At 35.5% G+C, this 19,816-nt stretch overlaps 1 protein-coding gene across 3 annotated transcripts in view; it reads left to right on the top strand.

Annotated features, from left to right (window-relative positions):
• Positions 1-19,816, top strand: part of SMCHD1 (structural maintenance of chromosomes flexible hinge domain containing 1) — a 93,296-nt gene that overhangs the window by 49,592 nt on the left and 23,888 nt on the right. For all 3 annotated transcript variants that reach the window (XM_070747592.1, XM_070747594.1, XM_070747593.1), the window contains 13 exons: positions 1,198-1,337; positions 1,962-2,096; positions 6,042-6,269; positions 7,784-7,932; positions 9,464-9,552; positions 10,755-10,873; positions 11,743-11,910; positions 14,118-14,240; positions 14,576-14,655; positions 15,577-15,734; positions 16,749-16,849; positions 18,629-18,690; positions 19,208-19,295. In XM_070747592.1, coding sequence (XP_070603693.1) covers positions 1,198-1,337; positions 1,962-2,096; positions 6,042-6,269; positions 7,784-7,932; positions 9,464-9,552; positions 10,755-10,873; positions 11,743-11,910; positions 14,118-14,240; positions 14,576-14,655; positions 15,577-15,734; positions 16,749-16,849; positions 18,629-18,690; positions 19,208-19,295 — 1,640 coding nt within the window. The remainder of the gene's footprint in view (positions 1-1,197; positions 1,338-1,961; positions 2,097-6,041; positions 6,270-7,783; positions 7,933-9,463; positions 9,553-10,754; positions 10,874-11,742; positions 11,911-14,117; positions 14,241-14,575; positions 14,656-15,576; positions 15,735-16,748; positions 16,850-18,628; positions 18,691-19,207; positions 19,296-19,816) is intronic.

The raw sequence follows: 19,816 nt of genomic DNA, 5'->3' as shown, positions 1-19,816 counted from the left end.
GCCATCTTCGCTTCCCCAACCACCATTCTATATGATTTCTATTTGGCCTCTCATCCTTCTCATATAACTGTTCTATCTTGGTTATCCCTCTTCCCTTCAACTCTCCTACAACCCTATTTAAATTTGTTTCATTATCTCTATTTATTACATATAATGATGACAGTTTTGATTTATATAATCCTATTTTCCCCTGCCATTTTTTCCAAATTTCCATAGTCCCTTTCAGGGGACCTATTAATTTATCTAGATCGCTCTAATTCCACCTTATAAAAATTAATTCTCTATTCTTCATCCCAATCATCTCTTTTTCCAATTTCACCCATTTATTTTCAGATAATTGCAACTCCATTGATCTTTCAATTTGAAAGGCTTCTCTATACAACTCCAAACAGGGAATTCCTCATCCACCCTCTTTTTCATTAGCTATTAACCACTTTTCCCTTACTCCCGGTCTTTTATCTTCTTCAACCCAATAATTAAGTTTTCTGTCCCACTCCCTGAACTTTGATGCTGATAAACCCCCTGGCAATACCTGAAATAGATACATCATCTTGGGAACTCATACCAAAAAAGGTTTGCCATCACTGGTCTATGGCCGGGGTTCCCAAACTTGGCAACTTTGAGACTTGTGGACTTCAACTCCCAGAATTCTCTAGCCAGCTATACTGGCTGGAGAATTCTGGGAGTTGAAGTCCACAAGTCTTAAAATTGCCAAGTTTGAAGACCTCTGGTCTATGGTCTTACTTGTCAGTATGAAAGAAAAATGGTTTCTAAAGTGTTTCCTCCATGGCTTTGAAATATGTGGCACAGGTAAACAACCATTTCCCCTATCTGCTTTGACAAAATAGAATAACACAAAGTATGATTTAAACATTAACTTTGCTAAAATATATAAAAATGAAAGTGTATTTTTAATTTTAGCTTTTAACTTTTTCATATATCAGAAATCATTGATGGAAAAATAAAAATAGAGGATTGGCTGCATTGGTTTGCATATCCATAGCTTGTAGATTGTACGTGTTGTTTATGGCATGGATATGCTTTAAAATATTGACATTTTCAAAGTTGTACGTTTGTTTTTGGATATTTTATTTTTTATTATTTATTTATACAGTTGATTGGCCACCCATGTTACTTCAAGATATTGTTTTAATGCTTGTAACAACGTATTAAATGTCAGTTTCTGACTTCCAACAGGCCCTCCTCAGAAGCTAAATGTGAAACCAGATTCTGCTGTCCTTTCAATTGAGAATAGAAAACCTTTCTCTTTTGATGTTGAGGTTTTGGATGAAGCAGGCAACATAACAGCTCAACCAAAACTATTGGTTCAGTGCAAGGTACTATATTGCTGAAAATAACATTATGGAAATAGTCTGTGATTTCAGCTTTGTAGAACTTAGCTGTTGACATTTTGTCTAGAGTTTTTTGTTAAGAACACACAGCGTATGCATTTACTGGGAATGTCATATTTGTAGTACAGTGTTCCCTCGACTTTTGTGGGGGATGCGTTCCAAGACCGCCCACGAAAGTCGAATTTCCGCGAAGTAGAGATGCGGAAGTAAATACACTATTTTTGGCTATGAACAGTATCACAAGCCTTCCCTTAACACTTTAAACCCCTAAATTACAATTTCCCATTCCCTTAGCAACCATTTAGATTATTACTCACCATGTTTATTTATTAAAGTTTATTTAAAAAAATATTTATTAAAGGCGGACAAAAGTTTGGCGATGACATATGACGTCATCAGGCGTGAAAAACTGTGGTATAGGGGAAAAAACCGCAAAGTATTTTTTCATTAATATTTTTGAAAAATCGTGGTATAAACTTTTCACGAAATTCGAACCTGTGAAAATCGAGGGAACACTGTATATCTTAAAGTTTAGTTCTAAGATATTTATGCCATCTTATAACTTGAATGGACCATAACCTTAATCGAAATTATTCTTGATTACATTAGTTTTTAGACGTTCCAGGCCCTCCTGTATATGTTGTAGATTGCAGCAGTTCTGGCAAAAATACATTAACTGGACTATTTCAGCGCATTCAAAATGTAAAGGAAAATCAAACATTTATAGCAAGATTTGAAATACCAGTAAGTTAAAGATATTCCCCCTCTTCCCTTGCATATGCTTTTCTCTGTCTACTATCAATGCTTTTGGCCTAACTGGGGTGGGGGTTTTTTAAGCTGACAAAGCATAAAATAGTCCTTGGTGTTGATATAACATTTAATTTCTTTTAAGATTATAGGTGAATTTCAGATATGAAAAGCATGGGGAACAAATATATGTAATTTCTTAGACTAATCCCTAGTGTACTAAAAAAAACCAAGTTGTGTTAACATCTGCAGCAACTGAAAGAAAAATCCTTGAATCTTGAACACAGTTAATATTGTGGAAGCATATCTTTACAAATTTTTACAAATAGTGAGTAACAACATTTTATAAGAATGCTGTGTTTGTTCACCACTTTTGTAAATCATTTTTATTGGAGGTTTATTTGGAGATTAAGAACCTCAAGAAGTTTTTATTATACTGGAGGATCTTCCTCCAATCTTCAGTGAACAATTTGAACTAAACAATGTCATCTGGCGGGACCCAGGGGAAGAGCCTTCTCTATGGCGGCCCCAACCCTCTGGAACCAGCTCCCCCCGGAGATTACGATTGCCCCCACCCTCCTTGCCTTTCGTAAACTCCTTAAAATCCACCTCTGCCGTCAGGCATGGGGGAACTGAGATATCTCCCCTTGCCTATGCAGTTTTATGTATGGTATGTTGTATGTATGATTTTTAAACAATGGGTTTTTTTAGACTTTTAATGTTAGATTTGTTATTATAGACTTTTAATATTAGATTTGTCATTGTATACTGTTTTTACCACTGTTGTGAGCCGCCCCGAGCCTGCGGAGAGGGGCGGCATACAAATCTAATAAATAATAATAATAATAATTTACCGTATTTTTCTGAGAATAAGATGCACCGGAGTATAAGACACACCTTAGTTTTTGGGGAGGAAAATAAGGAAAATAATCTGCTTATCAAATATTCATGTGGCTAGTGTCCTTAGCCAACACATTATTTTATCCCCTGGTTAGGGCTTTTAAAAAAGTTTATTCGGAGAGAATAACAATGAAAGAGCTTGCAAGCCAGTAAGAGCTGAGAACATCATTAGCACCTGGAAATAAATAGTTGGAGCAAGTAGAACAATGGAAAAAATCCTGCAAAGACTTAGGACTTGGAAAACATTATTCAAGACTATTTAAGATTATTTATATGATTTAGGATTTTTATTTTCTTTAAAACTGGTGTATATGACTAATTGAATAGGAGCTGTAATCGAATGTTAGTATAGTTAGAACTGTTATTAGGATATGCTACACTTTCATCCAATTTTCTTTTTAAATGTCTTTGTGTTGTTTTGTGTATTGTGTTTATTTATGTATTTAAATAAAAGTTAAACTTTTTATAAAAATTTAAAAAAAGAAAACATTCTTTACAGAGAGTAACAATAAAATACCTTGCAAGCTGGTAAGAGATGGGAACATTGTTAGCGCATGGTTAGGGCTGGAAAGAAACTTATTCTGAGCAAGTTAGAGCAATGAAAAAAACTCTGGAAGGACTTAGGGCTTGTAAAACATTTTTTGCAGAGAGAAACAATGAAAGAGCCTGCAAGGTAAGAGCTGGGAAGATCATTAGCAGCTAGTTAGGGCTAAAAAAAAAGAGAGCTACATTCACAATATAAGACACACCCAAATTATCAGCCTCTTTCAGGGAGGAAAAAGGTGCGAGTTATACTCTGGAAAATACGGTATATAAGTTTAAAACTTAAATAAAACCTTTTTCTTTTAATTTGGAATTCAGCAGCTAAAGAGCATTTATGCTGTTGCTTTTGGAAGGAAATTAACTGGATCAAGATTGAGCGGAAATAAAACTTTGGAAAAGTTAGAATATTTATTTGGTCATTTATTTATTTGGTTGGTTGGTTGTATTTATTTGGTCATTTATCTATCTGATTTCTATGCCGCCCTTCTCCTGAGGCTCAGGGCAGCTCACAATAAATAATATTGCTTGTATAAAATCCTATTAAAACTATATGAGGATCTGAGTTTTAGTGTAAGAAATCCTTTCCTGGGAAATGTTCTAGATGACAAAAAACACAATAAGAAAAAAAACTTGAAGACTGGTTAAAGAAGCAATCAGAAATAAATAAAGATTGTAGTTAAAGAAGATTCCCACTGGAGAAAAATATTTTAACTCTGGAAGAATTTAAGGATACTTGGCAACAGTGTATTCAAAACATACTCTTTAGACCAGAAGTCAGCAGCTTGTGGTCTATGGACCACTGGTGGTCTGCGAGAAAATTTTGGTAGTCCACAGAAAAATTATTTGCATTTTTTATATTGCTCTAAATTAGGGGTCATCAAACTGGGCCGGATATGTGCAATGAATGTTTGTGTTTTTGCAGAGTCTCCCTTTTTTTTTTGCGGGTTGGAGGAGGGCAGAAATTCTGACTTGGGATGTGCTTTATCCTCCTGGAACGGGGTTTTGGGCGAAGTCTGGAGGGAAGCACCAGGCCAGTTGTTTAACCAACTCTTTCTGATGGCTACTGCTTAGCTCCAACAACTGCTTCATGTTGGGGACCTAAGGAACTTGGGTAGGCAGGCGAGGAGTGGCTGGAACGGAGGGGCAATAGAGGTAAGCGAGATGCCCGTTAAGATGAGTGACATCAAGTCACATCCACCCAGCTGGTCATTAGGCAGATCATATTAGTGGTCCGCTGGATTTAAAGTTAGTGATCCCTGAAGTCCAGAAGGTTGGTGACCCCTGCTTTAGACCATGGGTGTCAAACTCACCACATAATTTTGCCATCACATGATGTTTTGTGACCTTTTCCCCATTCGTGGAGGTGGGATGGATGTGGCCTCTGCATGACCCATCGAGGCTGCCAGTTTGACACCCCTGTTTTAGACTGTCTGCATCAATAAAAATGGTCTTAAAAGAGAAATAGGATATAACCGAAAATCAAACTGTTTTGGATATGAATTTAAAATGAATCGATGTAGGAATATTATGTAAGATGTTATATAAGACCAACAAATGAAACTGGCTGAGTTTTCAATAATTAAAAGACATACACAAATAGTAAACCAGAAGAATAACTTAGGTACTTACCGTAACTTAGAAAATTGACTTAAACAATTTTCATATTTTTCATATTTACAAACTAAGGCATTGTTGAGTAAAGCAAAAGAGAGTAGAAACAATTTGGACATTACCTAAAAGGAATCCAGATCTTTAAAACTAAAATTTACAAATTTGATCAAGGTTACAGTATATGGTTCCCCGCTTTTCTAAAAGATTTTAAATAATTTTTCTTGACTATGACTTAACCTAGAAATATTAGAGATGGTCTTAAGATATTAAAAACGATTATAGTTATTTGAATGAAAGATGAAGTTAATATTTCCATATATTATATTTTCTTATATTATTATGTGTTGGTAGGTGCTTTTATACTTTATATAAGTTTTTATATTATATATATATATATATAAATTGAAATTTTAAATGACAAAGATACATAATATAAAAATGTAATCTTTCTTTGCAATAAAATGTACTTTTTCTTCTTTCGAAAGTAAAGCATATAACCATCACAATTTTAATAGACACCAGAACTATTATGGTAGGAATAATAGGAATATTTTTTTAAAAAACACAAATGTAGTATTTCTTAGTTGTATTTTAATATACTGTATTATATACCGTGTTTCCTGGAAAATAAGACCCTGTCTTACATTTTTTTGAACCCTGAAATAAGTGCTTGGCTTGATTGCCATGCACTCAAAAGCCAGATTGGGCTTATTATCAGGGGATGTCTTATTTAGAGTGAAACAGGGTAGATACTATATTTTATGTTAAGAAATACATTGTAAATATTCATAGTGTAATAACTATTATTAATTAGGTTTGATTAGATAAAATATTGTTGTACAGCTTTGAAATTTTCCTTCTGGTTTTTCTTTTTGTTTTTATTTCTAGAGTTGTAAAAATGTGCCACCAGTAGACAAAATTATTAAACTGTCTCCTAGTACACATGTTGCAGGACTGCAGATTTACTGCAGTGAAGGAGAAGAAATTGTTCAGATTAAACATGAGGAAGTAATTAACCGTGTTGCAGGTGATGTGCTAAAAAATCTTATTTTCCAAATGTATGACGAGGGAGAAAGAGAAGTCAAAATAACTCCAGCTCTAGCTGAAAAAGTTAAAGTAAGTATGGGATATCTTGTGAACGTAATAATGGAAATATCCTTAAAGATGTTCTTATTAATCTATTTAATTAACAGCTCTAAATTTTTAAAGCAAAATAGACTTTTACTTAGGCTGCCCCTATCTTTTATAATGAATTAATATTTGTAAAACCTAAAGGAAAGAAAAAAAAATAGTTCAACTTGTTCTCTTTTTTGGTCACACATATAGAACTTAGAAAACTGCCTACTTTTATTCAAATTTTTAAAATGTTCTTATTCATTCTTAATGTTACTATGGAATGTGAAAGGCTAGTCCTTAAAGAATATTGAATGCTGACTAATAGTGTTTGAAGCCCAAAAAGAAACTATACTTTTTCAGAAGTTAATGCCAAACCTTTTTTTTCAATTTCCTGCAGTTTGGCAGAAACAAAAACTGAGCCGGAGTTCAATGTTACTTTATGGAACACACACACACACACACACCCTCCTTATATGGCTGCATATTTTCCTCCTCCTTTTGATCTTAGATGCATATTTCTATGAGCTCTGTGGTATCTATGTAAGCCTCCAAAAGCTTCAGCAGTTTAAGGCACAATCAGCAGGCACCAAGATGATATCAACTCCAGATTTGAAGCATTTTTGCCTTTCTGATCTGGATATCTAGCTTTTAATTGGGAGAAGCAAGGCATCAAGTCAACAACTTTTAGATAAAGTTTTCTCAAATGGGCTAATTTACAAAATGTGTTCAAAATCCAAGATCCATGACTCCTGTGGGGTTGAAATTTAGCAAAATTTTGTTCTTTAGTACTGCCATGTTGCTGCATCACCATCCAGATAATTGATAGACCAGTCCTTCCATAGCCTCCCGGGCCCAGGTAGACTGGCTTCTTGATTGGCCACTGGAGATCAGGTAGACCAGTTCCAATCTAGCCCCAACACATCCCTTGACCTTCCCTTGTCCTCACTGTGCCTCCCTTGAGCCCTCACATACCTGTTCACATCCTTACTACATCTTCTTTATGCACCCCAACAACCTGGAAATTCCCTAAACTCTCAGCTCCTACTTGAAGAATATGTGGTACCCAGTCATCCATGCCTTTGTCATCTTTTTTCTTGGATTACTGCAATACATTATACTTGGGGTTATATTTTGTATACATATTTTTTGCATACTCTGTGAGCAGAGAACTTTAATTTATATAGGGTGTTTAAAGAAATACATGGACTATGAAGTTATTCACCTTTCTTTGTTAATTATTTCAAACAGTTCTCATTGTCTGCCATGACAGCATTAGATTGTGGCTATTACACTTTTATTTAGATTTGAAATTAATTTTGGATATTCAGAAATAGCCCCAATAAAATAGATTTGCTTGTATATTAAATTGAAGCACTTCCAATTCAATCCATTAACAGTATTTCCATTAAGGACATTCAATTGTTCACAGATTTCCAGTAAAACTTTAAAAAAAATACTTAAAAACAGGAAAAATGTTGTTTTTATAATATCCAAAGTATTTTTTTAAATCTTAGATAAGCTGGACTCCAAAGCTTAATAGCAAACAATTAATCAAAGGATTGCTGCCTGATGTGAAAGTTCCAACATCTGTAAAAGATGAATGCTGTTGTCTGCTTACATTCAGTGATGAACACGGGTCTTTGGCAACTTCATTTGTGGTCAGGTTTGTACTTTTTCTTCAATCATATTTCATGTTTCAGTAATGAAGCTTATATTGTAGCTTTTCCTGCTGGGCAAAATGTTGTTATTGCCAACATTTGTTTATACAGACATAGAGTACGGATGTTAAGAAGACATACTGTATATTAACAAAAATAAATGTCACATCTGTCCAACCATGATCACATCATCACATTTGAAGGCTTAGTAGCCTGCTCATATTGCCAACTGCCTCTACAATCGTGTGATTGCCTTTTTGCAGTCTTCCTGGAGAAAGATCAGTATAGCCTAGAAGATTGTGTCTGATGAGTAGAAAGGGTCCTACTTTTGAAGCACAGATGTTTTTTGACCACAAGATCACTTCAGGATGGGTGAAATGCTTCCGGTTCGCTCGTGCCTGTCAGTCATTGGAGAGCCGGTCAAAAGAGACCACGAGGCTCTGCCCACCTGACGGATGCTGCCATTTGGGTTCTTTTACCCTCTGTGCATGCACCAAGCATTCTGTGTATCCATAGAGAGTAAAAGAACCCAAATGATGGCTGGTGGGTGGACTGGCTCTCCAACGACTGGCAGGCACAAGCGAATCGGGAGAATTTCACCCTTGCTTCAGGACGAGGAAAAGAGGTGCATTGACAGAAATAAACAGGATTATGGATTGGCCTTGTCATTTGTATGTAATACAGTGTTCCCTCAATTTTCGCGGGTTCAAACTTCGCGAATAGTCTATACCACGGTTTTTAAAAAAATATTAATTAAAAAAACTTCACGGGTTTTTTTCTATACCATGGTTTTTCCTGCCCGATGACATCATACGTCATCGCCAAACTAATAATTTTTGCAAATAAATAACAAAAAAAAAAATAATTGTTAATAAATAATTATGTTTATAAATATCAGGATCACTAAGTGTCTTATTCAATGGTGAGTACCAGTAATAATGGCGAGTAAATGGTTATTAAGGGAATGGGAAATTGTAATTTAGGGGTTTAAAGTGTTAAGGGATGGCTTGTGATACTGTCCATAGCCAAAAATGGTGTTTTTACTTCCGCATCTCTACTTCGTGGAAATTCAACTTTCGCGGGCGGTCTCAGAACGCATCCCCCACGAAAATTGAGGGAACACTGTATACTCCATGATAGTTTGTAAGACGAAACAATGGCATACAAATCCAATAAATAAATAAATAAATAAATAAATAAATAAATAAATAAATAAATAAATAAATAAATAAATAGTGTTTGTAGTTTTCAGGATGAAAAAGATCTGAACCTGCATGTTACCATAATGATGCCAAAATAATAAAACATGTATCATGACACCAGAATGCATGGTCTACCCTTTTGTATTTGTAGTAGAGTGTCACATGCAACGTATATGACAGAATGTGGAGTTTGCATTACAAGATCACCACACATATTCTGTCATTTCCCTCCTCCTTCTACCCCATTTCTGCAGATGTCCCTGCCTGAATCTCAGTAAAGATTAACTATTTCCTTAAAATAATTATATTAACCTGTCACTGTGTTTTTCACTAGACCGATTGCTGATAAGCCAAAACATATCAAATGTGAAATTAAAGGATCAAATATAATTCAAATGGGTGAAAAACTGCAAGGTGAAATTGGTAAGTATGTGTAACTCTTAACATTTTAAACTGACACCTTAGCAGCTTAATATATTCACCAGCTACAGTTGTATTGCTTTTATTTACTCATTCAGTTCTCAAAAGAGATTTGAGTTCCAATCTGTCCATATTATGCAAAATTAATCTACATTTACATTTGGCTTCACATTCTGATTTGATTTAGTGCTGTTAGGTTTGCCTTAATGGCATTTTGACTAAGATTCTAGTCTTATACAGTGATACCTCATCTTACAAACCTCTCGTCATACAACCTTTTTGAGATACAAACCCGGGGTTTAAGATTTTTTTGCCTCTTCTTCCAGACTATTTTCACCTTACAAACCCAAGCCGCCACCACTGGAATACCCCGCCTCCGAACTTTTGTTGCCAGCGAAGCACCCGTTTTTGCACTACTAGGATTCCCCTGAGGCTCCCCTCCATGGGAAACCCCACCTCTGGACTTCCGTGTTTTTGCGATGCTGCAAGGGAATCCCAGCAGCGCAAAAACGGGTGGTTCGCTGGCAACGGAAGTCCGGAGGTGGGGTTTCCCAGCGAGGGGAGCCTCAGCGAAATCACAGCTTCACAAAAACACGGAAGTCCAGAGGTGGGGTTTCGAGGACTTCCGTGTTTTTGCAATGCTGCAATTTCACTGAGGCTCCCCTCGCTGGGAAACCCCACCTCCGGACTTCCGTTGCCAGCGAACCACCCGTTTTTGCGCTGCTGGGATTCCCTTGTAGCATCACAAAAACAAGGAAGTCCAGAGGTGGGGTTTCCCATGGAGGGGAGCCTCAGGGAAATCCCAGCAGCGCAAAAACGGGCGCTTCGGCTGACAAAAGGGGTGAGTTTTGGGCTTGCACGCATTAATCACTTTTCCATTGATTCCTGTGGGAAACATTGTTTCACCTTACAAACGTTTCACCTTACAAACCTCGTCCCGGAACCAATTAAGTTCGTACGATGAGGTATCACTGTATTACATTTAGGCTATGTACATTCGGTTTGCATAGTTAAACCTATTTCAGATCTTGAATAAGCATGAAATGGAATTGCTGTTGTATTTAACATCGAGGAGGGCTGTTAGCTTTATGTAGAATGTAGTTTACAATAACCTATTATAAATATGGTAATATTTTAATCTGTTTTGTAACTCTAATGTGTTCTGCAGTGTTTTTATAATTTGTACTTTTATATATATAACAAAGAGGTAATGATTACCGATCAGCATGGAAATCAGATTCAGTCTCTGACACCATCTTGTATGAGCGCCTTGAAGATTTCTGGGAATGGGCTGGATAAATCAGATTTGAAAACTTCTTGGCAGGTATTTTTTTTAATATCCCACATTATATCCATTAATATATATATATTTTGCTTTAAAGAAGTAGGGAGAGGAGCTTATACCTCTATCGCTGAAACAGCTTACAAGAAGTTCTTGACCTCCAGTCATTCAATTAGAAGTCATTCTAAGTTATTACAGTACTGAAAAACAGTAACTTGCAGCTGCTTCTTAAATTCACAGCATCCCTGCAGTCATGTATGTGATCATGATTTAGTCAATTGGCAGTCGACATGGATTTATGAGAGTTACAGTATCTGAGGAACATGTGGTCACCATTTCTAATTTTTCCATCCAGCTTCCAACAAGCAAAGTCAGCGGGAGGGGGGGCAGATTCACAAAACAACTACGATTCACTTAAAGACAATCGGTATAACGGTCATAAAATTGATGTGACAACTCAATTGGTCATGTGATGATTTATTTAATAACCACATCTCTAAATGACAGATATTTTAGTCCTATTTGTGGTCATACATCTGTTACAGTTACATGATTATTGAGAGATAGCTAGAATGCCTTTTCAATCCCAGGAAAACTATTTTATTATTCAAAAACAAATGTGTTAATTGGGTTCTCTACCTACTTTTGGGACTTTGGGGAAAACCAATCAGGTTTTAGGTCATATTTCTGTAGAAATACTTAATATTTAAAAGGGTTCCCGAACTCCTAAATATCACTGCACGTAAAATGATATATTTGTTACTAGAGTTTGATCTAAATTTCTGTGAAACAGATTATAACTTTTATCAACACACCAAATATGCAATATGCATATTCTTGTTATGCTTTTACAATTTTCCCCCATAAAATCCTAAAAAGTTTTCTTTATCTCTTATTGCATATTTTTATAGCAAGATGCACAAACTATTTCTATCAAAGGAATTAAATTTGAACCAGGCCCACCAGAAGGTAAAGAACTGCATGTTGCTTGGCATGATTTCTCCAGTTACCTGAAGTTAAGTTTGATTGCTGGCCCTCCTGCTAAATTGGATCTTCTGGACTGGATAAAACCAGAAAATGTAAGTCAATGCCATATGATAGACTACTAACCAAATGATGCTGTGCTAACAATTGTAAGGGATGTAAATTTAGGAAAGGATATGGAGGTTTTGAAAGAGTCAGATGTCTGCCAGGTGCTACTGCCAGGGGAGACAAGACACAAGGTAGTCAAGAATGCCAATAAAGACTGTAATGTTGTTGCTATTATAAATCTTGGAACAAATTATCTGTACTGAAAAGATCTACTTTATGTGCAAAATAATTTTCAGAAGTTTTACCAATATATAAGGAACAAAAAGGGATCTAGCATGTAGCGGAGTTTAATGTGTGGCTAAAAGGGAAGGCTTTGATTTTATTAGTCATGATGTCTGCAGCCGGTCCAGTGAAAAACTGTACAAAAGAGATGGTTTGCATCCATCAAAGAAAAGGACTGAATTACTTGGCATTAAATTCACAGATTATCTGGATAAACGTTTAAACTGAACAGCGGGGAGAGAGAATTAATTGATTCATAACATTTCTGTCCCCAGTAATCTAAAATTAATAGGGTTATCAGTGCATGTAACATAGATGTTTATGCAAGTAAGATTAATAACCTTGCTGTCAACCGAAACCAAGCATTTAATAATGAGTGCCATTCAAACAGTGCACTAATCAAACAGGTGGCAAGAAAATAGAGGCAGTCAGGCACAACACAGGTTTTATAGACAGTAAACATTAAAGAAATAGACCAAATAAAAGAGAAGTTAGAGTTATTTAAGAAATAACTACTTCTTTACAGAAATAGAGCACAGAAATGATGAAAATGATCTTGAATGCATTTGGGTCAATATTAAAGGGCGAAAAATGACATTGCCATAAGTCTTTACCAGTGATGGCAAACCTTTTTTGGTTCGCATTCCAAAAGAGGTGTGTGCGTGTGTGCTAGCATGCGTGCACATGCCCACACCCCTTCCCTCCCCCCTGCATGCGCACCACCATCACCTGTGCTGCCCTCCATGCATGCATGTGCACAGGCCTTTCTGAAGACTGGTAGGTGAAAAATATGCCCAAACGGGCAAACTGGAAGTTTGGAAATGCCCATTGTGCTGGTTTTTTGCACTCTGAGGCTTCAGGAAGTTTCCCTGAGCCCTCCTGAGTGCAAAAAACCCAGCGCAACAGCAAACCAGAAGTTCAGGAAATACACTTCTGGTTTGCCCGTTGGCTGTTTTTTGCACTTTAGGGCTTCAAGAAGCTTCCCTAAACCCTCCGGAGTGCAAAAAACAGAACAATGACAGACCAGAAGTGTGCTTTTTCGAACTTCCAGTTTGTCCATTGGGGAATTTTTTTTAACCTCTTCAAAGAAGCTTCCCTGAAGCATCCGGAGGACAAAATGTTTTTCTCAAGGCTGAAAATTGTGCGCCGGAGCTAAAACATGGCAAAGTCTCGCATGCCCTCTGGTATGGCTCCACGTGCCACCTGTGGCACGCGTGCTATATGATCGCCATCATGGCTCTATACTATAGACCACTCAAACTAACAGAGGAAATAGATGAACCTTTTGCTGGTCAGCTAACTAATGTACGTAGGAAGCACACTACAATATTAATGGGTGATTTTAACTACCCTGACATCAACTGGGAAACAAACTCTGCACCAAGTGGAAGATCCAAAAGGTTCTTAACAAACCTAGCAGATAACTTTGAGATCTCAGAACCACTGAACTATGTCTTTTAAAAATCCTGGAGCACCAGTGAACTGCCAGAGGATTGAAAAAGAGCTGATGTACGTCCCATCTTCAAAAAAGCGGGGGAAATAGATCCAGGAAACTACAGACCTATCAGCCTAACTTCAAAACCAGGGAAAATTCTGAAAAAGATAATCAAGCAATGAATCAGCCAACACTTAGAAGCAAACAAAATAATAATCAAAAGTCAAACATGGGTTTGTTGGATAACCATTTGTCTAAAGTGCTGTAGGGTTTCCTACCTAAGCAGGGGATTGGACTAGAAGACTTCCAAAGTCCCTTCCAACTTGTTATTCTAATCTATTCTATTCTATTAGTTTTGCAAATCTGTAAAATTTGAGTGTTATGGGGTTTGATTATGCTTGAAAGCTTGATATATTTATTATCTGGTATAAAAGTGAGCATTAAAACAAAAAATGTAATTTGAATTTATACTCACAATTAATGAATGAAATAGCATATGCTATATAGTCTACATAATTCCAAATAATCTTTTTTTAGGCTATATCTGTAATTAATGGTAAAGAATTACCAAAGGCTCTTATAATCCAGATCTGTGATCAGTGGAATAATCCATCTCCTGAAAATAAAGTCAGTATCAGACTTTTAAAAGATAATATAAAAGTAAGTGAACAACATCCCATTACAACTTCCTTATACCATAGAGGTTGATTGCCCATATATTGTCCTAAAGTTTATTTTCTATGACATCTTGTTTCTTCCTGCTGAATTATTTGACTAGATAGATAAAACTTCATTGATTAAGTTAATTATGCATATCAAATATATAAAACTGATACAAAAATACAACTAGAGGAAAAAAACAATATAACATGTTCATAATAAATCATTTCCAGAATATGGCATTTTACTGGGAGGCCAAGAATAAATATGAAAAATGTTATTTAATAAGATTTATCATGAGTATTTTGTCATGAGAAGAAATATTTTTCCCCCAGATTTTTCCTTCAAATACCCTGTATAAAACAGATGAAACTGGTAGAGCAAGCTTTGGAGTTCTTACTATTCATGCTCCTATGTAAGTGATTAAAATTCTTTCTATTATTCAGAATATGCTTAAAATATATATTTAACAGTCCGCCCATGAAGGCATAGAAACTTATGTATTTATTTTAAAAATAGTTCTCCCTAATTCTGTATGTATTATAAATGGAAAGTGATGATAAGCAGGAACAATACCAACAATTAAGCTACAAGAAAAACAAGATTCAAAGAAACAAAATCACATGACTGCAAACATTACAAATTTTGTTTAAACAGCAAATATTGCAAGACATGAAGCCAAGATGAACAGATTGAATGTTGATCATTTGAAAACCATAAAAGTAGATTTTGTATATTTTTTAATTTGTTTCATGTTAATTTAATATATCAGCTATCATATCCTATATCAGTGATGGCGAACCTATGGCATGGGTGCCACAGGTGGTACGTGGAGCCATATCTGCTGGCACATGAGCCGTTGTCCTAGCTCAGGTCCAACGTGCATGTGTGTGCCGGCCAGCTGATTTTTGGCTCACACAGAGGCTCTGGGAGGGTGTTTTTGGCTTCCAGAGAACCTCCGGGGGATGGGGGAGGGAGTTTTTACCTTCCCCTGGCTCCAGGGAAGCCTTTGGAGCCTGGGGAGAGTGAAACATGAACCTACTGGGCCCACCAGAAGTTGAGAAACAGGCCATTTCCGCCTTCCAGGGGTGGGGGAAGCTGTTTTTGCCCTCCTCAGGCATTGAATTATGGGTGTGGGCACGCGTGCATGCGCAATAGCGCTCACACACATTATTTTGGCGCCCGAGGAAAAAAGGGTTCGCCAAAAGCGGATACTGTACCAGTTGTAAAAAATGGCTGTATAAGTCAAAGACTACTATACATTGGAACTCTTATATTTCTATTTAAAATGTTGAAGCCTTCAGTAGAACTATATTGATGTTTAATTGTATTTCAGAGGAGAGTATACCTTGCAGTTCCAGGCCTTATATAACAAGAATGAACTAAGCAGTCCAGTGATCAAAATAAATGTTTTGCCTGACCCAGAGAAACCTGTACGTTTAAATATTATATATGATGAGAAAGCTATCTTCACTGCTGGAAGCACTTTTCCTGGTGAGTGCTTTAACATTTTTTAAATTTTCTAATGATAACTGTTAGAAAGTTGGAATGCTTTTTCTTGTCTTTTATTTCTTATTTTTCAACAGAATATTTTTGGCTGTCTTTTAAAAGATAGTTTATCATATCAATGTCATTTTTAGATTATAAAATGGCTGTTTCTCTATCACTTAACACAGCAGTCTGCTGATGTCTTAGTACTAAATGTATTTACATTGAAGTGTCATATGGATAGATCTGAATTTAGGTTGCTTAAAACATTTTTTTCTGCTCCATAGGACCAAGTATATTAAGTGTGATTGAAAGATTAGGGATAGGCCTATGGAAAGAAGCAATAATTGTCATGACGTACATTGAAGTAGCACTAAGAACAGTTTATAATCCAATACCAAATCTAAAACTCCAAACTCTGAAAATCATTTATCTATAGGGATTAGGAATATTGTTTTTTGATTGAAATCTTGCAGCTTTCTTCCAGCTGAGCTTTGTGGAGGCTTTCTGCTAGAAGTCCTTCACGGTAGGAGTCTGTGGGCACTTCTTCAGTAGTTGTTTTAGTATTTTTTCATTGTTTTAGGTACTTTGGAGATGTCTTTTCCCTACTTCGAAAGGAGCAGCTCCTTTTGTTGGGGATCAAGGGAAAGAGAGGGTTTTGCCTTCTCTTTCTGCTCAAGATCCCCATGGACAATTGGTGGGCCACTGTGTGACACAGAATGCTGGACTCGATGGGCTTTGGCCCGATTCAGTATGGCCCTTCTTATGTTCTTAAGCAATATTTAAGTCTGTGCTATTGCCTATTCTGGGTTATGGCACTGGATGCTTTGGCTATGAGGTGATGTCATTAAGTGTCTGGGAATATAGTGATTTTTATGGAATATACATCATCATTGTATCCTTATCAGTTTCCTACATTCTTTTACATGTATTTCTGACTAGTAAAATTTTCTTCAGAGTTTTAATTTGGAAGTTAAGTTTAGCAACATTTGCGAAAATACATGTTCTTCTCTCATGCAGATTTCATGGTTAGTGTTATTTCTGAAGATGGCAACAATATTAAAAATATAAATCCAGGAAGGATTGCTATGAAAATCAAGGAAATATACAATGATAAAAATGTAAGTAACAGGAAACAATGTGTGCAAACGATAGAAAGACAGAAACATTACATATCTATGCAAATTTAGTTCCAGCTAAACCTATCCATCAATTTATGGATAACTATGTTACTTTTTCCATCATATTCCATCACAATATTGCCTTGTTTAGTAATAGATCAGATTCCATAAAAGAAATTTCAGTGTTGGAATGAACATATTGTTAGGTGTCAAGGAGTAAGCTGTGCTGCCTCTAAGAGTTACATAGGATACACATAGGAAAACGTGGAGTTAGAAGATATCCAGCTAATATCTCAGAGATGTGAGCAGTACTTCAAATAAGCAGACTACATACATTAAATACCCGTATGTACTTGATTATAAGTCGACCCAATTATAAGCCGAGGCACCTACTTTTACCACAAAAACGGGGAAAATTTATTGACTCGAGTATAAGTCGAGGGTGGAAATGCAGCGGCTACTGGTAACTTATAAAAATGGAAATCAATAAAATTACATCAATTGAGGCATCAATTAGCCAGTAGATTAAATGTTTTAGAATATTTATTTCGAAGAAAACCAGTAAACTAGCTTTGTAAGTTTAAAAGAGGGTAAACAGGTATATGCCCCCCCAAGGCAGGTATAGACAAAAAAAATGCAAGTACTTGCCACAATCCCCCGCTGCTCCCGCTGGTTTGGGTTAGGGGTAGGGGTAGGGTATCTGGCCTCTTCTTGCCTCAAAGAGATACAATTTCCCTATCTATTTACTATTACTGAACATCCAAAATATACTATTTAATTCTATGTATATATGCCATATGTGTACATACATATTACACACAGGCACACAAAATATACATTATCTACTATATAAACTGTATGTGTGTGATATACGAGAGAGAGAGAGAGCTCTTGTAAAATTATGATACATTCAACCTCACTTTACTGTGATAGAAAAAACAAGCCCAGAGTCCACTTTCTGTCACACATTTAACCATAACTACATTACACATGCCTTCAGATTTACTTCCCTAGCTTGCACATCATTGTTAGAGCTAGGAAATGTAATGGATTGAGTAAAATGTGGTGGTTCTCACTTAACAATGCTTTTGCTTCACAACCAAAATTTTGGGCTCAATTGTGGTCATAGGTCTTTCTTTCTTTCTTTCTTATTTTCTTTCTGTCTCTCTCCTTCCTTCCTTCCTTCCTTCCTTCCTTCCTTCCTTCTTCTTTTTTTCTTCCCCCCTTTTCTTTTTCTGTCTGTCTTTCTTTTCTTCCTTCTTTCCTTCTTCTTTACTTCTTCCCTCCCCCCCTTTCTTTTTCTGTCTGCCTGCCTGCCTTCCTACCATCTTTCTGTCTTCCTTCCTTCCTAACTTCTTTCTTTCTTTCTTTCTTTCTTTCTTTCTTTCTTTCTTTCTTTCTTTCTTTCCTCTCCAATTGCTATATCCCCATTAATTGTAAGGGTTGTATGAATTTGTTCTGTATGCATTTTACTTTACATTTTCTTTAACCTAAATATCAACATAATTAACATTGAACTTTGGTCTTTTAAGATAATCTATTGATTTGATTTCAACTAAAATTTTAAAAAATGAGCTTCATTTATATTATACACTTTTTAGATTCTTTGTATTCTTTAGTTAAAATAATATATATAATTGTATTTATTTAGATTCTGAAGGATTCAAAGTAACTGAATTAAATTAATAAATACAATTAATTAATAAAATTACTTTTAAATGCTAACATATATAATATGGCTTTCTTTCACTATCTTTTTTCTGTTTTCTTTTTTTTTAGATTACAACATGTAAGTGTACCAAAGCAAACAATGACAAGGATGACGGCCTTTTTTGCTTCAGGTTAACAAATAATATTATTTTATAGTAGTTCTAATATTATGATGCATACAAAAAATTGTAACCAGGCAAAACAATTTTTTGAAGATATAGTTTGGTTTGATAGTAATAATTCATTTTTATTAAGATAGAAATTAATATTGCAGGTGTGGTTTTTTTTCAACCTAGGTATTGATATGTTGTATGTTAAATACTTGTGTCTAGAATAGTTTCAAAATTGAAAATATATATTCAAAAGTATAATTTTATTTGAAACTAATGAGATTAATTAAAGGATATGGAAGTCTTGAATAACATAATAGAAAGTTTAAGGACTCAAAATTAGAATTTCAGGAATGTGGTATCAATCAATCAATCCTTTATTGTCATTGTATGTATATGCACATATGATGTCTAAAGATCAGGTCCAACACACATAAAACATGCCCCACTCGCCACAAATTCCACATCCTGAACCACCCAAATATCCACACAACAGACCATTTTTAAAGAAATACTAACATTAGTGTTTATAATTTAGGAATGAAATGGTTCCAGAAAAAGCAAACAAATACAGCATCCAATTTATATTTACAATTGACAAAACAAGTGTTCTTACCAGTAAAAAGGTGAGCTTTTGACATAATACGTATTGTTTTTTTAGCATGCATAAGAAAGTATTATCTTTATTAGATTCAGAAATTTAAAAATATATACTCAAAGTTCATCTAATCAATTGACACCTTTATTGGTTTTAGATTTCTTGGTGAAGGATACAGCTTTTTAAAAACCCAGTTTAATAAGGTTGCTTGATTTAAAATTGGCTCCAATGGTATCACCTGATTTAATTTTATCAAAAACTAATGAAGTTGGTTAGTTAGTAGTCCACCTTTATTGGGGGATTTTTGATGTCTAGCATATATGTGTCACATGTATTCTGGATCAAAGAATCAGAATTTGTTTCAATTGGATTTGAAGAATTTAAGCTGGCAAGGTGAAGAAGTTGGGATTTTCATTCATTCTTCTGTGGCTTGATATGGATAAAGGAAGTACAGTATTGTCCTCTTTCCAACGTTATCAGAGGACAAGACTATGTAAGGGAATAGGAAAAATACAAATCTCTGTGAGATTTCTTACATAAATTTAGTGT

The sequence above is a fragment of the Erythrolamprus reginae genome, chromosome 3 (genome assembly GCF_031021105.1).
Source record: "Erythrolamprus reginae isolate rEryReg1 chromosome 3, rEryReg1.hap1, whole genome shotgun sequence".
Taxonomy (NCBI): Eukaryota; Metazoa; Chordata; class Lepidosauria; order Squamata; family Dipsadidae; genus Erythrolamprus; species Erythrolamprus reginae.
This window is presented reverse-complemented; position numbering and strand designations above follow the sequence as displayed.